Source organism: Protopterus annectens, chromosome 7.part0, assembly GCF_019279795.1.
Source record: "Protopterus annectens isolate FY-2018-M chromosome 7.part0, PAN1.0, whole genome shotgun sequence".
In the NCBI taxonomy this organism is placed as follows: domain Eukaryota; kingdom Metazoa; phylum Chordata; order Ceratodontiformes; family Protopteridae; genus Protopterus; species Protopterus annectens.
The window spans coordinates 1,016,313,931-1,016,330,558 of NC_056739.1; the positions used below are offsets into that span (position 1 = coordinate 1,016,313,931).

The 16,628-nt window shown below is 38.0% G+C and overlaps 1 protein-coding gene across 1 annotated transcript in view; it reads right to left on the minus strand.

The window, feature by feature from the left end:
- Nucleotides 1-498: 498 nt before the first annotated feature.
- LOC122806827 (isotocin receptor-like) overlaps nucleotides 499-16,628 on the minus strand; it is a 231,401-nt gene continuing 215,271 nt past the window's right edge. Inside the window, exon 3 of the mRNA XM_044077568.1 lies at nucleotides 499-4,021. Coding sequence (XP_043933503.1) covers nucleotides 3,768-4,021 — 254 coding nt within the window. The 3' untranslated portion in view covers nucleotides 499-3,767. The remainder of the gene's footprint in view (nucleotides 4,022-16,628) is intronic.

Sequence of the window (16,628 nt, forward strand, 5' to 3'; positions counted from 1 at the left end):
TATTATGTTCTGCCTTACTCTAAAAGTAAGTGGAAGAAATGCTTGTTTTAATATTCAAGGGGAAACGGAGCAGTGAGGGTACCTTCCATAAAATTTAGAACATAAGCAGCAATGAGAAATAGAAGGCAATTCAACAAAACGTTTCTTTAAAAAAAAGAATGAGAGAAACGGAAGGTAACATTCCGTTCTTGGAATATAGTGCTACAATGTAATATCACAGGAGAAAAATAACAGGTACCATTTGTTTTCAGTTTATCCACCAATTACTTCTATACTGTGATGTACCTTTAAATTGGCTAGTATGCTTTCTTTCTAAAAACACAGTGTTACTGAGGTAGCAGAAACCACCCGGCAAAAGAAACCTTTCTGTCTCCCCTTTTTTCCTTTTGCTCTTTTTTTCTCCATCAATGCTGTTATTGTGTGTGTGTGTGTGTGTGTGTGTGTGTGTGTGTGTGTGTGTGTGTGTGTGTGTGTGTGCGTGCGTGCGTGCGTGCGTGCGTGTGTGTGTGTGTGTGTGTGTGTGTGTGTTGAACTTTTTCACTGTGACATGAGACATTTGTCTAATAGAACTGATGATGGATTTTGGCAAGATGTGATGCTATAAATCATGTGGTCACGGGTTTGAAAACAATTAAAAAATAACATATTTCATTGCTCTAGACAAGAGACTGTTCCACATATCACATGTAGTTTTGCCAGGTTGGGAGTTTTCTAGCTAAGCAAAAGGAACAAAACATTTCTTTAGCTACACAGAACAGGACATTTTAAATAATTTTTAATTCTCTGCATCAAGAGGTCTGACAGGAAAAAAAAATAATGTTACTGTAGGCAAGAGAAATGCCAGGATAGTTTGCTTTCTATTAAACGGTGCTGTGCACAGCATGTCTGACATATTAATTAATGCCTGCCTGGTTTCTGCAATTCTTTACAAGATAAAATGTATTTTTGTAAATAATGAGGTACACTGAATGTTCATCAGCCTGATTCATGCACACACTGACAGGATAAATTCAATTGGATTTCATACTGATTTATAATAAATAGGAAATGACTCCTGATTCTGACACAAGCAACCTGGGCTTGAGAAATTGCTGTTTTGGTAGGCATTGACCACAAAGAGTCTCACAGCTAATGCCATCTCAGTCATCTGAAGGAGATACAGATTAAATGGACCACCCCACAGGAATTGTTTTCTGTCAGAGGCCAGAAAAGCAGGGTCCTAGAACTAAAGGGTACCCTAACGGTATGACATGGCACTAGGCAGGTCAGGCATGCAACTATATATGTGGTTGGTGCATAGCATAATGTGCAAACACATGTCAGACAAAGATGTCAGGTCTATAGTTCAAAATTCTACAAGGGTCATACATTATGATGAACTGGTAAACAGCTCTCACCCCCACTATGTAGAATAAATATTATGTATCCTGCTATACCAGAGAGAAAGAGAACCATTAGATCAGATGGGTTAGCTGAGGGCCAGGAGAGCTACATTGTGAGGTTGATGAGGGGTAGGCAAAGAAAATATGTGTGTGTGTGTGTGTGTGTGTGTGTGTGTGTGTGTGTGTGTGTGTGTGTGTGTGTGTGTGTGTGTGTGCATCGCTACACACAGATGCACATCTGCGTGAATATCAAAAGACAAACAGCTTACAATAAACTGCCTGCTGCACATCAATCTGAATCTGAATCAGACACACAGCCACCACACTGTATGACCTTAAGGAAATATTACAAATATTACTTCTAAGTACAAAATGGGTTTCTAATAATATAAGTGAAAAAGCTGTACACAGCAACATTTCAGAGCATCTTCAACAGGAATGTAAATTACGCTTCTCTATACCACATTTGTAACTACACTGATACACTGCATTTTCTATTTTTTTTTTTCTGAGACCTCTTATAACAGTGATAGTACTGCAGTCCAGGAGTAAAAAGTGTAAAGACTGAACTGATAAAGTTATTTGTGGATTGTCTTTGTTATAATCTATTAACAAATAATCCTAAGGTGAACATTAAATATACAGTCTAGTCACTTTTGGACCATTGGTATTTGATGTGAAATACATTCTCAGAAGCATTGCACAATATAGGTTCATAGGTGTGTTCTAGGCTAATGGCCCTGGAGCCTTTACAAGCCTAGCCCATAGGATTACCCTGGCATCGTGCCACCCGACCTTAAGAAACATAAATGACTCAGTGAACTTATTGACAGGATGTAACCTGTCCAAATAAAGATGCTGCACCTCTTTTTCTGGACTAGACAGAGCAGCAGAAGTAGTGATAATGCTCTGTATTAAATAGCATTATGCTTAGATAACCAGTAAGATGATGACTGCAGATGACAATGGGTAGATCATGACATTGTTTAACTTGGTTCATTTACTTAATATTGTACAGCTGGTCTTCTTGTTTAAACCAGTGTACAGCACTTCTGTTCCACCAACTAAAAAAACATAAATAAATAATATCCTTTGACCTGAGTTTGTTGTCCATATCATCTACTTGCAAACATCTACTTTGAGCTCACCATTTAATGGAATGAACCACAAATGTTACTACTTAAAACAGATCTTGTGTCTAGTTGGCAAAACATAGTAGCACAATATTATCTGAGAGAAAATTGCAATACAAATGTATATTACATAAAATATCCCTTTAAATGTTAAAACATAAGTACCATTGGGAAGATACAACAAGAGAGCTATCAGCATCTGAAAAATGGAATTGTCTGTGCGTGTGTGTGTGTGTGTGTGTGTGTGTGTGTGTGTGTGTGTGTGTGTGTGTGTGTGTGTGTGTGTGTGCATCTGCTGTTGTTGCAAAGATTGCTTATACCTGTTTCTTCTATTCCAGTACTGCTCTATGTGATTTTCAATGAATGTTAAAAAAGTACCAGCTACTTTAGTGTAAAACTCTGACATTCCTACCAGTTATGAAAATCGGACGTAGTTTCATTAAGAATGCCTAGGCATGTCAATGGACCAGAATATATTATAATAGCTAATATAGCTTTAGACAATAACGGTATGATTCAATCATGTTGAAAACTCATTTTGTTTCCTTATAGTATTTATGCTGGCGCAGTAAAATTACAAATTTAGCCATTTTTCCATTCAGTCTTTTGAAATAAACAGTCTAACAGTGGGAGAATAATTGCCAGGCTGGCTTAGTGCTAGTTAAAATAAACTATTAGAAACAATACATCCTTTGTTTTTCTGTAACTGCTTCATACAGTTCAGAGTCACATATAGCCCAAACCTACATTGCCAATAAATGGGTACAAGGCAGGGAAGCAGTCCCTTACTGAAATATCAGTCTATCGCAGGGCATAGTTATACTGAAGGACATCTCAGATCAGCTTAGCAATGCTTTATTCTTTTGACAGAATATCTTTGGAAAGTTACTGGAAACCAAAGAACCCATTAAAACCTCATGTGAATGTCAGTAGACCATCCAGATTTCACATGGAATGTACCAAAATTAAAAAGGAACCACAAAACCAAGCTTTGTAAGTCAGCAATACTAAAAAATATGCCAATCATAGAATAAAGTAAATAAAATAATACATATTATTCACTCTTTAAGTTATTTCCACATCATACTATATATATATATTAAAGCAGGATAGTCTGCAATTTGTCTGTCATGAAGTTAAACATTTAATTTTTCTAAGTCCCATGTGAACTGCTGATGAACGAAGTAAAACATTCTGACAGTGACTGCAGGATTCAGAAAAACTGTCTTTTGGTAATTTGCAGAATGCTTCCTCATGTAGACGAAGTCTGTGTGATGCTTTTCTGACTGCTTGAACTTTTGCGGCTGAAAACATATGTTGATAAGCTGCCTCTCCTGCTGGAACTGAGCTCACAACTTCTCTGCTTTGACTTCAAGTAGTGTGTGGAACAGCAAAGAAACTGTTGGGCCAGGTCGTGAAAGAGATGCCTTGCAAAGTACATGTAGATCCAGGGATTGCAGCAGCTGTTCAGACTGGCTAATAGCATAGCAATGATGTATGCAAGGGCTGAAAGTAAGAAAGAAGACAGTGTGAATACATGTTGTGCATCAAGATCTACACAAAAACAAAGCAAGATTAAAGGAGACAACATATTACATGTATTAACGATCTGGAGCATTCTCCCACATCCTAATGGCATGGACATGTGAACCTGTAACCCTCAACAACCACTGGAGGGGGAGTTCTGTAGTTGTCTGACTTATGCAAGGATAGGCTCTCTGCTATATGCCTGTTGCTTATCAGGATAGCCTCTGATTCATTTCAACCCTGAGATGGGTGAAATACGTATCAGAAAGTGAATGAATTGTTAGCAGTCACGTTTCATTACTGTTAAATAGTAACTCCCTGGTAAAGATTGATATAGTTTTATACTGGCAACTGAAGCTTTAATTTTTCAAAAAGCTATAAGGGTTATTCATGGCAGCCTACTAGCAGCCTGCTGCAGAGACTGGGAATCCACCTGCACCACCAAAGATTTGGGTCTGGCTGATACACCAGATGATGTGGGGCTGTCTAGAAAAGGGGAATGATGAGGCGTTCACCTGTTTGCTGCTATCTGAGGTGTGACTCACAGTGCATCACAGTGAGTCTCAGCTGGTGACCAGAGGCCTGAATGGAGGCCTGTTGACAAAGGGGAAGGTCACATGACCAGAGAGACTACAGCTGTTCTTTTCTCTGAAGTCTCCACGTTGTAAATCTTGCATGCCCAGTGATTCTGCATTTGGTTGAATATTAGAATAAGAAGATGTAGGTAAACAAAATAAAATTAATTAATTTCTAAATCAATTAAGTGCACAAATCCAACTGGACAGCATTTCCTGGCATGACACAGAATCAGAAATTATATAAAACAGTTATATGCATACTAGGTGGTACATAAAGAAAACAGATCTTGTTACTGTACAGAGCAAGAACAGATAATTTGCATTCTATGTTTAATCCTCAGAAAAGTAAAATACCTTTTACTATCCTGTGAAGTACACAGCATATCAATTATCACAATTTTTATTCCATATTTAGGACAATGTATAGCTCTCCAAAGAATTAGCTGGAAGAAAGTGACTACTTTGTGCTTCATTTGAGAAACAAGACATTGAAGAAATTTCTATGGTATCTTTTCCATCATATTAAGTTGTAATGGCTCCACTTCAGTTTGTGAGTTGAAATCAATGGAGAGTACTGGATTTATAATGATACATTGATTGCTATTTCCCAGATCAAACATACTGCAAAACAACTTTGCAGAAAGTCATTTTATGCAAACAATCAAGCAAGCTTTTTTTGCAGAGAGGGCATTCTTATCCCCAACAGTCCATAATCCCAACTGCATGGTCATACACAGTGAGAAAAGGGCATAGTCTGTGCTCGCTGAAAGTGGCTTTAGGAAAATTGTTTTATGGTATTCCCAGCTGGACAAACCACAGTCGATCATGTCTGCCTCTCAGAGTTCTGAAACTTAATACAAGAAACCAGAATAAAACTATAATCTTTGAGGGGAGGTGGTATCCATTTTACTAGGTAAATAAGGAAAAAAGCATGGTGGGATGATTACAGCTTCCTTCCATGAGAATTTATTTATTTATTTATTGCATTTGTTAACCAGGATAGTCCACTGGGCCTGGAATGAGCCCATTTTCAGTGGAGGTCACAAAATTACATACACAGAAAAACATTAATACACATAAAAGAAAAAAGAAAAATTGAGCAGTACTATTATATTGAATGAAACTGATAATAAAACAACAGTGAAAGATTACAATCATGGACGAAGAGAAGTAATAAATGACATATTCAAATGACACGAGTGAAATATATCCACAAGGTTCATAGTGTATATTCAAATAACACATGAATATAATATATCTGCAGGTTCATGGCCGTGAGGAGTTAAGTATAGGATAAGATTAGTAGGAGGCAGAAGGGTAAATGAAGGAAAGGGCAGGTTAAAGTGACAGGAAGTAGTAAATAGGCAGACAGAAGGGAAGAAAATGATAGAGGAAGAACAGCAGGGAGAAAAATCAAGAGTAGGTGTTGTGTGTTGGGAGACAGGAGCATAACCACTGCGAGGAGAGATGCAGTTTGAGGGATTTTTTAAAGAAGGCTAATAATTCTGAGTGAATGGAGGAGCTTATTCCATACCTTAGAAACAGTATAGGAATGCAACATTCGACCGGCAGAGAGCTTAGGTTTCTCTATGGATAGTAACATTTTGTTTTCTGACTTAAGGTGTCGGTTAGGATGGTATGTGGTCAGTATGGAGGAGAGGGAAGGGCAGGTTTCTGGGTGGTAGATGAGCTTATGGGCTGTAGTTAATTGTAAAAATGTGAGATAGTGTGGGGATTCTAGCCAATTTAGTTGATGTAGAGAGGAACAGTGATAGGTAGAAAAATTCCATTTGCAGCAAATTTTGTGATTTTGTTGTAGCAAGAGTCTAGTTTTGTTCTCAAGGAGGTCTGTAGGTTGGTGAGGATGGTAGCGCCATATAGAAGTGTTGGAAGCAGGAAGGATGAGGCCAGGGCTTTTTTTGTGGTAAGACTAAGAAAATAGTTGTGCCTATACAGGGCACCTAGTTTTTGATGGGGTTTTTTGATGTTATTGTAGATGTGAAGCTCGAAAGTTAATTTGTCATCAATGATGACACCTAGTAATTTGGTGCTGGGGACAACTTCAATGATGCTGTTATTTTGGGAGTGAATGGAGAATAGTGACTTGCAAAAGGGCTGGATTTTGTGGGGGGTAAATATTAGAAGTTTTGTTTTACTGGGGTTGAGATCGAGATGGTTCTGGGACATCCAGGTTTCGATGGAAGTAAATGCTTCTTGGGTGAGGCGCTGTAGTGCAGGGGCAGATTTAGCAGAGCAGATGATAGTTGAGTTGTCTGCATATTGGATGACAGTACTGTGAGTGAGAGAAGAATGAAAGTTATTGACAAATATGCTAAATAAGAGGGTCTAAGTATTGAACCTTGGGGGGCTCTTGTATTTGTAGTTATGAAAGGGGAGGAAGAAAGTTGCCATTTAGTAGATTGCTGCCTATAACTGAGATAGTTAGTAAACCATTGTAGGGTATGGGGAGATAGTCTGAGATTAGAGAGTTTAGTAAGCAAGAGGGAGTGAGATATAGTGTCAAATGCTTTTGATAGATTTAGGAAGAGTGCTGCCACTAAGGAACCCGTATTTCAAGCTCTGCTTACTGTGTCAAGGAAGGAAATGAGGGCAGTATTAGTACTATTTCCAGGCCTAAAGCCATGTTGAGTGGGGGAGAGGATTTGGTGTTGTATCAGGTGACTGAGGAGCTGAGTGTGACTACATTTCTGGTGTTTTGGAGGTTGGGAGAGAATGGCAATGGGATGAAAATTTGAGATTTCGGTGGTGTTGCTGCCTTTGTGAAGTGGAAGGATATATGCTTCTTTTCCAGATGTCAGGTATGCAGGATTCTTGAATGGACCTGTTGAGGAGGATGCTGATAGGATATGCAATGGAGAAGGCTGAGAGTTGTAAGCATTCTGCCCAAATGGATGAAGCAGAAGTGGCAAAAAAACAATCAGTCAGGTGCTAGTTAACAGGTAAGGTATATTAACAGTATGTGACAACAATCTCTGAATGACAGAATGCAGGCGTTAAACATTAGTACATACTCTTTACTTTTGGTCACTGCCCTGACAAGGATGGAATCATTGCAGCTGAAATGGATTGCTAAAATTATGGATGTATTGGTTAAGCTTAAGTTTGACTTTTGCCAATATAAAATTAAGCCTCCAAGGGGGGGGGGGCATGGGTGACAGATGGAATGTGTGATCACTTCATAAAAAAGTGGGAAGGAGGAATAAATAAACAAGAGAGACTATAAAAGCATTTTGTTCTTTTCAATGAGGTATTCTCCAATCAATAAGCTGAGGGGTTATATTCATTAACACCAGTCTGTGACAGATGATATTACTGCCACTTAGTAGGTGGACACCATGCATAGAAGTGCTGGCCAGCTTGTTTGTTCATGAAAACCTGTCAGGGATGTAGAATTGTGATGCTTAAAGCATGATTCATTTTTACTAGAAATATTAGGATTATTTTTTTAACTTTGTCATTTTATTGTTGGAGATGTAATACAGCTTTTAGCAGTTCTGTTTTCCATAAACATTTTCACATATAATATATATTTTATAATTGCCTACAGAATTATACAAACTATTTGTCATGATACAGATAACCACAATTCGTGTCATTTATATCCTAATTCGATAGACATAATGTATTTGTTTCTTTACTCATTCATTCATACCTAAGGTGTTGCTACAATATGCCTCCCCACAAAAAATGAGCGATGGCATTTCTACCCCAAAGTACCCCCACCTTTACACACTTCACTCTGTGTCAATCACCAGATTAAAAGTTCCAGGCACTATTTTTCTCCAACCTTCAATTTTCGAAATGTCACCCCCATTTGGGAACTACTCCTGCTCTACTATAACTAGTATTTCTCTTGTTGTATCACTCACTCTTGCCAAATTACTGACTTGGTCTATCCATCACTGAACCACTTCACCCCTTACATCTTCTTGTCAGCCACTGTGCATGCTCTCCCCATAATTTATGCATCCAGATCCTCACTCCTCCTTCTGTATACATTTTCAGATCTGAGTTATCATCTTTCTCACTTCCCCAGTGAGCAGTTGAAGTGCTAGTCTGCCCCCTTTCTTTAGAGAAAAAGGCATACATCACTTCAATCATGTAACTTCTTTCCCAGTAATTTTACTCCATATTTCTCTTGTGTATTTCCACAGTGCTACAGCCTCCTTGCATGTCTGCCACATATACATCTAATCAGCATTTTCTTCCTCAGACCTCAAACACTCTGTTGAGGAGTACCATCCTTCTTGATGTATCCTTACAGATGTTCTGTACCACCTCTGCACTATCCTTCTATACTGATCCACAAAAGGTCCAGCCTTGTTTAACAACTTCATCATTGCTAATATATCTTCCCAGAACCTTTACATCCATATTGCACCCTCTTTACTCCACTGATCCCTCAGCTTACCAAAAGCACATTTACATATCTGCTCCCTCAGTTGACTGAAAATGATTCCAAGTCTCCCATTTTTTACCTGATTCCAGTAATTTCCCAAAGCTAGGCTTACCTCATAATTTACTATTTCTCCTTCTGAATCTTTAGGCTTCCCTTTTTTCTTTTATTGTCTCTCTTGACTAATCTGATTACTAGCTCTAAGAATCCCGATGTACAAAACAAAACTTCTTTCTGGAAATTATACTTTTCTTTGTAGACAGGGAAGGAAATCCATTCATTTAACCATTTATCCCACTTACATTTCTAATGACCTTTTCACATCATTTTCAGGCAACTGAGTGAGGGTGGCCTAATGGTTAAGGTGTTTGCCTTACAAACACAAGGTTCAGGGCTTGAGTCTTACAAGGGATAATTGGTTAGGCTCGCAAGGGCAGTTAGCCTAGTACTAACCTATGAACAAAATTTCAGCTTATCTTCCAGCTCCTTTGGGCAGCTTCCCACAGAAGTCTTATTTTTCTGATCCCTTTGTCTGTGAATTAAAATTGACAACCTAATAGCCTATGAATCACCTTGCCACAATTACCTCCATCTTGCTCATTCTCTCCCTGTCTCCATTCTTCCAGGCCTTTTGTTAGATAACCTATTACAAATTTTCATTTTGCAAGATTCTTTGCCTTTGCACACTATTTATAGTAGTCAAACACAACATGAAATCCAGCATGCCCTAGCCTCCCACTTTCCAATGAGCCCTAAGCTTGTCCATTGTGATTCTTCCTATTTTATTTTACATGCAAATATGTCATATACCATTTAGATATCCACTATAATCTTACTTAGTGAACTAATTTGTATATGCTGCCCAGGATACTATATATGGAGCAGAATCATTGTATGAATTATTTTTACTCCACCCCTAAGCCTGGAAACTCTACCTATCCATGTTTCTAACATTTTCACTATCCTTGTTTTCAGCTCCATCTAGTTCTGGTCTCTAATCTTTTACCATTTTATACACCTTAAATCCAAAGTACCCCCCCCCCCCATAATTTCAGGAAGCACAGAACATACTTCCATTGTTTAGTTACAATGTGAATTCATGCATATTGTTGGGGCTAGTAACTGAGCCCAGACACTCTACCAAAACTACTGAATGTCGTCAGTGTCCCTAGTGATTGTGTATTCTCAAGCAACATCATACAGCCATCTGGAAACAGAAGTATGCAGCTCCTCTTCCATTCACTATGCTTCCTTATCCACCTATACCACACTGTCTGCACCAGGCCTTCAATGACTATTAAAATAATACTGAAGATTGTGACATCCCTCCTCTGGACCAGTAATCAAAGAGCATCAGTCCTTACCACTGACACCAGTTGGGAACATTCACTTAGAACAAAAATGGATACACACAGTATTTTCAGATGCAGCTCTCTGTACAAACACAATTTCCCTTAAGAACACACAGGAAGCACACTCCTGACCTGGAGCTAGACTTCCCCTAGAGGACCCAAGTAAGAATTCACCTTTCTATCTGCAGAAACCAGTGCTGTGTCCCTGTTCCAAGTAGCTGACACACACACTCTTTGAAATTTGATTTACACACACACACACACACACACACACACACACACACACACCCTGGGAAAAGCTGGCACAGATTTCTCAGCTATGCCCCCTCTGCCCAGACTATAAGGTAGATTCACTACCACCAGCCAGCTACTTTGAGACTCTTACCAGGGTAACCAATTACTCTCAGTAAAGTTAATACGTATGCAAATGGTAATGTTTGGCAAAAGGCAGGACTTTCAGAAGCATGAAACCTATAGTGCCACCAAACAAATGCAATCCTCTGAAATGTTAAACTATTTTCTAAAAGATCAGCCACAACGAAAGGTATGTATGTATATATGTGTATATGTATATATATATATGTATATATATATATATATATATATATATATATATATATATATATGCGTGTGTCTGTGTGTGTGTGTGTGTGTGTGTGTGTGTGTGATATTACAGGGTGACTCTCTGTCATCGCTGCTAGTCTGTCTTGCCCATTAAGCTGTCTGCTTAACAGCTTAGACCTGGCTATAATTTAGCTCCTAGAAAACAAGAAAGTGTAAAGACTTCTCACCTTCTCTTTGTCGATAATTTAAAACTGTATAGCTCATCAGATGGGGAACTGAAAGCACAACTGCAGGTTGTCAAAACTTTTTCAGATGATATAAGAATGTCATTTGGTCTTGATAAATGTGCAAAAGCAACTTTTAAAGCAGAAAAACTGCAGCACCAAGAAAACATAAGTTTGGAACAAGAACGTGATATAAAACAACTTGATCAAGGGGGAGTGTATAAATATTTGGGAACTGATAAAGAATCAACAATAAAACATGAACAAATGTGAATAAAACCTAGTAATGAATACTTTAGAAGACTTAAATCAATCCTGAAAACAGCACTGACATCTAGGAATAACATTCAAGCTATAAAACAATTTGTTCTTCCTGTCCTAGCTTACAGTTTTGGAGTGACTGACTGGCCCCAAAATGTGTTGGATAGATTACACAGGAGAACAAGAAGGATGCTTCATGCTCATCAAATGATTTATAAAAATCAGTGCATACCAAGATTATATATTCCCCATTCCAAAGGAAGTATGGGCCTCCTTGAAATTGATTATACATATAGATCTGCAATCGTGGGACTGCACACATATCTGCTGACCTCACAAAACACAAATGTAGTGGAAGTTTTGAAACATGAGGAGAATAAATCTAAGATGACTTCCTGCTTAGTCTAGCAAAAGCATATTAGCATCAAGCAGGAATGGAAATCAAACCAGAAGTAAATAAAAATCAGGCAGCAAGTGAATGTGCCAAAAAACAAAAGAAATAACATAATGTGAAGGACCAGATGAGAAGGCATGAAATGTGGAAAATGCATAAATATAGTTGCAAGTATAACAAACTTCAGGAAGATCCTCATGTTGATCAGGAACGAATGCAGGAATGGTTAAGGAGAGGCAAATTCAAACCAAGTGATGAAAGATTATTATTGGAGGCCCAAGACAGTGGGCTTTGTACACATTGGTTTACAAAGTCTGTTGAACATCTGAGAGAAACAGACAAATGTAGGTTTTATAAAACAGAATTGGAAACAGTCGCACACCTCATTGCTGATTGTGACATACTAATGGCAGAAGAACTGCATACTGAAAGGCATAATAAAGTGGCAAAACTGTTGCACTGTGGATTGTGCAAACATTATAGTATTGAAGTGGCTGAAAAACACTGGAAACATAAGCCATAAAGCATCATAGAAAATTATGGTCTACATCAAGTTGGATCACCCTTTACCAACAGTTCAAAAGATAGATGTGAGAAAACCAGATATAGCGGTCCATGAAAAGAAGACAAAAGTAGCATTGATCATTGAAATCACCACACCCAGTGACTACAGTATCTTGCTTACAGAGAGACATAAAATCATAAAATATCAAGATTTGCAGACAGAAACAAGAGCAATGTGGAAGAAAGACACCCAGACAGTTCCAAGCGGGTGTTATGAAAAATAATCTACAATCATATTTAGATATGTTACCAATACATGTAACCCCATACGAATTGCAGGAGTCATTAATGGGCACATTGCAGGTGCTGCATAGAGCAGTTTTGGCTGACATCAAAGATTGAAACAATAATTTCATCAACTTTTATCATACTTTGACTTAGGAATGGGGTCCATTCCTGTCATGGCATTAGAAACTCAAAAGATTTGGAGAAGAGAGTTACTATAGTAAAGCCTGACATACATGTATATTTATTTTCTGTCCAGCAGGACCCACTGTTGATACATTTTTAAGACAATCAGCTTTACAAATATATTCTTAACACAAGCATCTGTACAAATCAGTTTGATATACAAATAACATAAAATTATTTACAAAACTCCAGCTAGCTACGCTGGCATATGTTACACATGCACTGATCTACTCTCTCTGGCACAGCTGGCACTACCTCACATAATCACAAAGATAATAGATAACACTGATGTGCTTTTCTTTCTGATGTTATTTCTTCAGTAAGTCCTCTATTAATACATAGTCACATAGATGGCTTGCCCTCCCTTCAGGCACCGATTATTTCTAATGGCATTCTTCAAAGTATCCATCTTGAAGTCACAAGAGACCCTTTTAAATGCCTTCTGGATGTCCATTAACACAATTCCTGTCTTTTTCTTGCCATTTTCTTCAGTCCATTCCATGAAATCTATCAGAATATTCCAGCTGCCCATGGGTGCTCTACCTTTAATAAACACCACTTGCTTATCCCCAATTACTCTTGGAAGAACATTTTCCAATCTTGCCATCAAAATACAAGTAACAACTCTGGTATCTACACTGCGTAAAGACAGAGGCCGGTATTTTTTGACATCTCTTTCCCTTTGTGTTTATACAATGCAATAGCTGTGGCCTCTCCACAGAATTAATCTTCCTTACTTATACAATGTCATTGGATAAATCTGTCATTCTGTCACTCACAGGAAAACCCACTCTTTATAGAAATCAGTGGTAAATTCATCTGGTTGGCTCACTTTACCTTACTTCAGATACCTGATAGTCAAAATCACCTCACACTTTCCTATCAGTAAATGTATTCTTTGCTAACTTTACTGACTCAATACATATCATTTCAATTTATGATCCACTGCAACTTGGGGGACAAGTCTTTTGTTAAGCTTGATGAAATAACATTGAAATTGTACCCTTATTTGCTCATTTATATGGATCCCCTCTCCCCTTTCATCTTCATTTGAATTAAATCAGGCCTACTTTTGTGATAATTGATTCTCCACATCAGTATATTGATGTCAATAGCTCGCATCACCCACCAACCTGCCTCTCTTCTTCCCATATCATGTTTTGTCTTAAATTCCTTATATTCTTTCAGTCTCTCCTGTATGGCTGCTTGCTCTACCCTATTTATATCATGGATATCTTCTCTCCTTGCATAGCATTTTGTAGTTATTCTTGCCATAATATTACCCATGAATGCAGCTTTCACCTCATTCCATTCACAGATTCCCAGTGTGCCCTTAGAGTTTTAAATGAAGTCAACAGTCTTCCTAGTCATGTCCTTTGTCTATATTATCATTAGTCCTAATCCAATGTCCTAGATTCCATCTCCACCATCCTACTGCCTGATTTTCTAAGTCCCAGCTCATCTTATCAATAGAATGGTCTGTTAAGTTTCTTTCTCTGCAGTATACATTTTATTTCCTCGTGTGTTTTCTAATCTCCAATAATCTATCCAGTTTAGTAGTCTGTTTTGTTTCACACCTGAAAAAGTAAACCCTTCCACTCTGAGTCATAGTTCTTGCCACACATCTGACAACCTCACTTGTCTCATCTCCTCTACTAGGGCATTTTGACTATGTGAATGAAATTCAGCTGCTCTAAATATCTGATCCCTTTCAGTGTCTAGCACCATATCAAGTCACTCTTATAATTATTCTATCTTCCTCTTTCTTTAATACCTGTAAGTTCTTCATCCAGTCATGAAAAATCTCAAGCTTGTCTATACTGGACCATAAAAAGAACTCAGACATAAGTACCACCCCCTTAGCCTTCTACCTAACACTCACTTACCTTCCCCATCTTTAACTATTAGTGCCTTTTACTGGTCAATGGAACTGCTTAGTATTTCCACTCATCTTCTGCTACCTACTTTTGCCCATCTTGAAGCTGCCTAGTTATAATCCTTCTTTTCTAAGTTGTGCAGCTCTTGAAGTTTTACCTTTAGTTCTTGTAGAACAAATAAACCAAAAGCCACCATATTCATCTTCAACAACACTCTTTCTCTCTTTACTGAATTATTAATCCCAGCAAAATTCCATGTTGATACCATCATTTTCTCAGTCCCCTCACCAATTTTTCCTAAAGTGTACTCTCCTGCTGCTCCTGTGGAGCTGAGCCCCATGGGTCTTTGGGTCAGTAATTTTCCAAACAATAGACCCCTCCCCAGTAGGTTAATGCACTGGCCATCACTACCATCAAATGTTAGTGGTCAATAAGCTCATAACTCCTCTACCTGATGATTTAGCACTTGTTTTCTTGAGTTTGTCTGTAAACATATTCGTTCCATGCTGTTCTCATAGCCTGTTACCTGTAATTACCCTGTGTGACAGAATTGAATGCTTTATGTGCCCAATAAATGCTCACTGTCATATACACAACATAAAACCAGCAATGTGCTGTCCTCAGCAGAGATATAACATCATACTGTGATGATAAAACCTGCTGTTGCACATTAAAATTCCTGTTACAATAGTTAACTTTCACCAGTACAAATTGTACATGGAGGATGCCGCAGGTTGCCTCTAACAATGTTTGCTCAGATCTCCCAGAAAAAGGAGAGACACAGTATTTATTTAATTATTTATTTATTTGACATTTGTTAACCAGGTTAGTCTGACTGGGCAGGAAGCCCGTTTTCAGAAGAGGCTCGAGGAGAAAAGCTCCAAAACAAAAAAAAAAACATAAACAAAACATATAGAAATACAGAGTGTAACTATTAGTAACAACAAGGAACATATATGGTATGCCAACAGTAAACAGACATCTAAACAAACACTTAAATAGTTACATACACACAGAGAGTAGGAGTGCAGTGAGCAACTGGCAATTAACAAGTTAAAATCTGAAATGTAATTAACATTTGACAGTAAAGTTTTTGATAGTTAGATTGTCTGCAGGAAGAAATAAAAGAAATAGGGGTATAGTTGCCATAACATAGTATTAACAGAGATAAAGGAGGAAGAGAAGATGGGGAGGAATAGGTCATGTGGACTGGGGCAGGGACAAGACCACTTTTTGAGCATGTAATCTTTTAGCATTTTTTGAAACTGCAACTGCTAGTGGTAGCTCTTAGGTCTGGGGGAAGTTTATTCCCATTGTTAGCAACTGAATGACTATATAGAAGCTTACCAATTTGTTTCATGGACTTATAGACTTCTAGGAGATGTTGGTCTACACTGCAGAGACAATGACTGGGAGTAAAGGGATAGATTAGGGAACAGAGAACAGGACAGGGCAGAGGGAGTGGTCCGGAGGGCTGGAATAGAGTGAGTGAGGTACATTTGTGGAAGAAAGAGTTGCTTTTTAGCTTCTGGCCATACAAGATTTTGTAGGGCAGTGCAGTGGTGAGAGCAGTAAGGATGATTAGCAGCATATCAAGCAATTTTATGGTAGATGGATTCAAGCTTGGCCATGAGGTTGGTTTGTGGATTAGTGAGTATAGCTGCAGCATAATAGAGAGTAAGCAGTAGAAAAGCTTCTGCCAGAGGATGGTTTATGTCCTTAGTCAAGTATTTTTTATTACTATATAATAGGCCTAGTTTTTGGTGTATTTTTTTGATGGCCTGTAGAATATGGATATCATATATATATATATATATATATATATATATATATATATATATATATATATATATATATATGGGTTACCTTCAATTGGTCGACATTTCATTTGATCTAAACTCATTTGATTGAAAGTTCATTTGATCGAAAACCAGTATTCAAGGC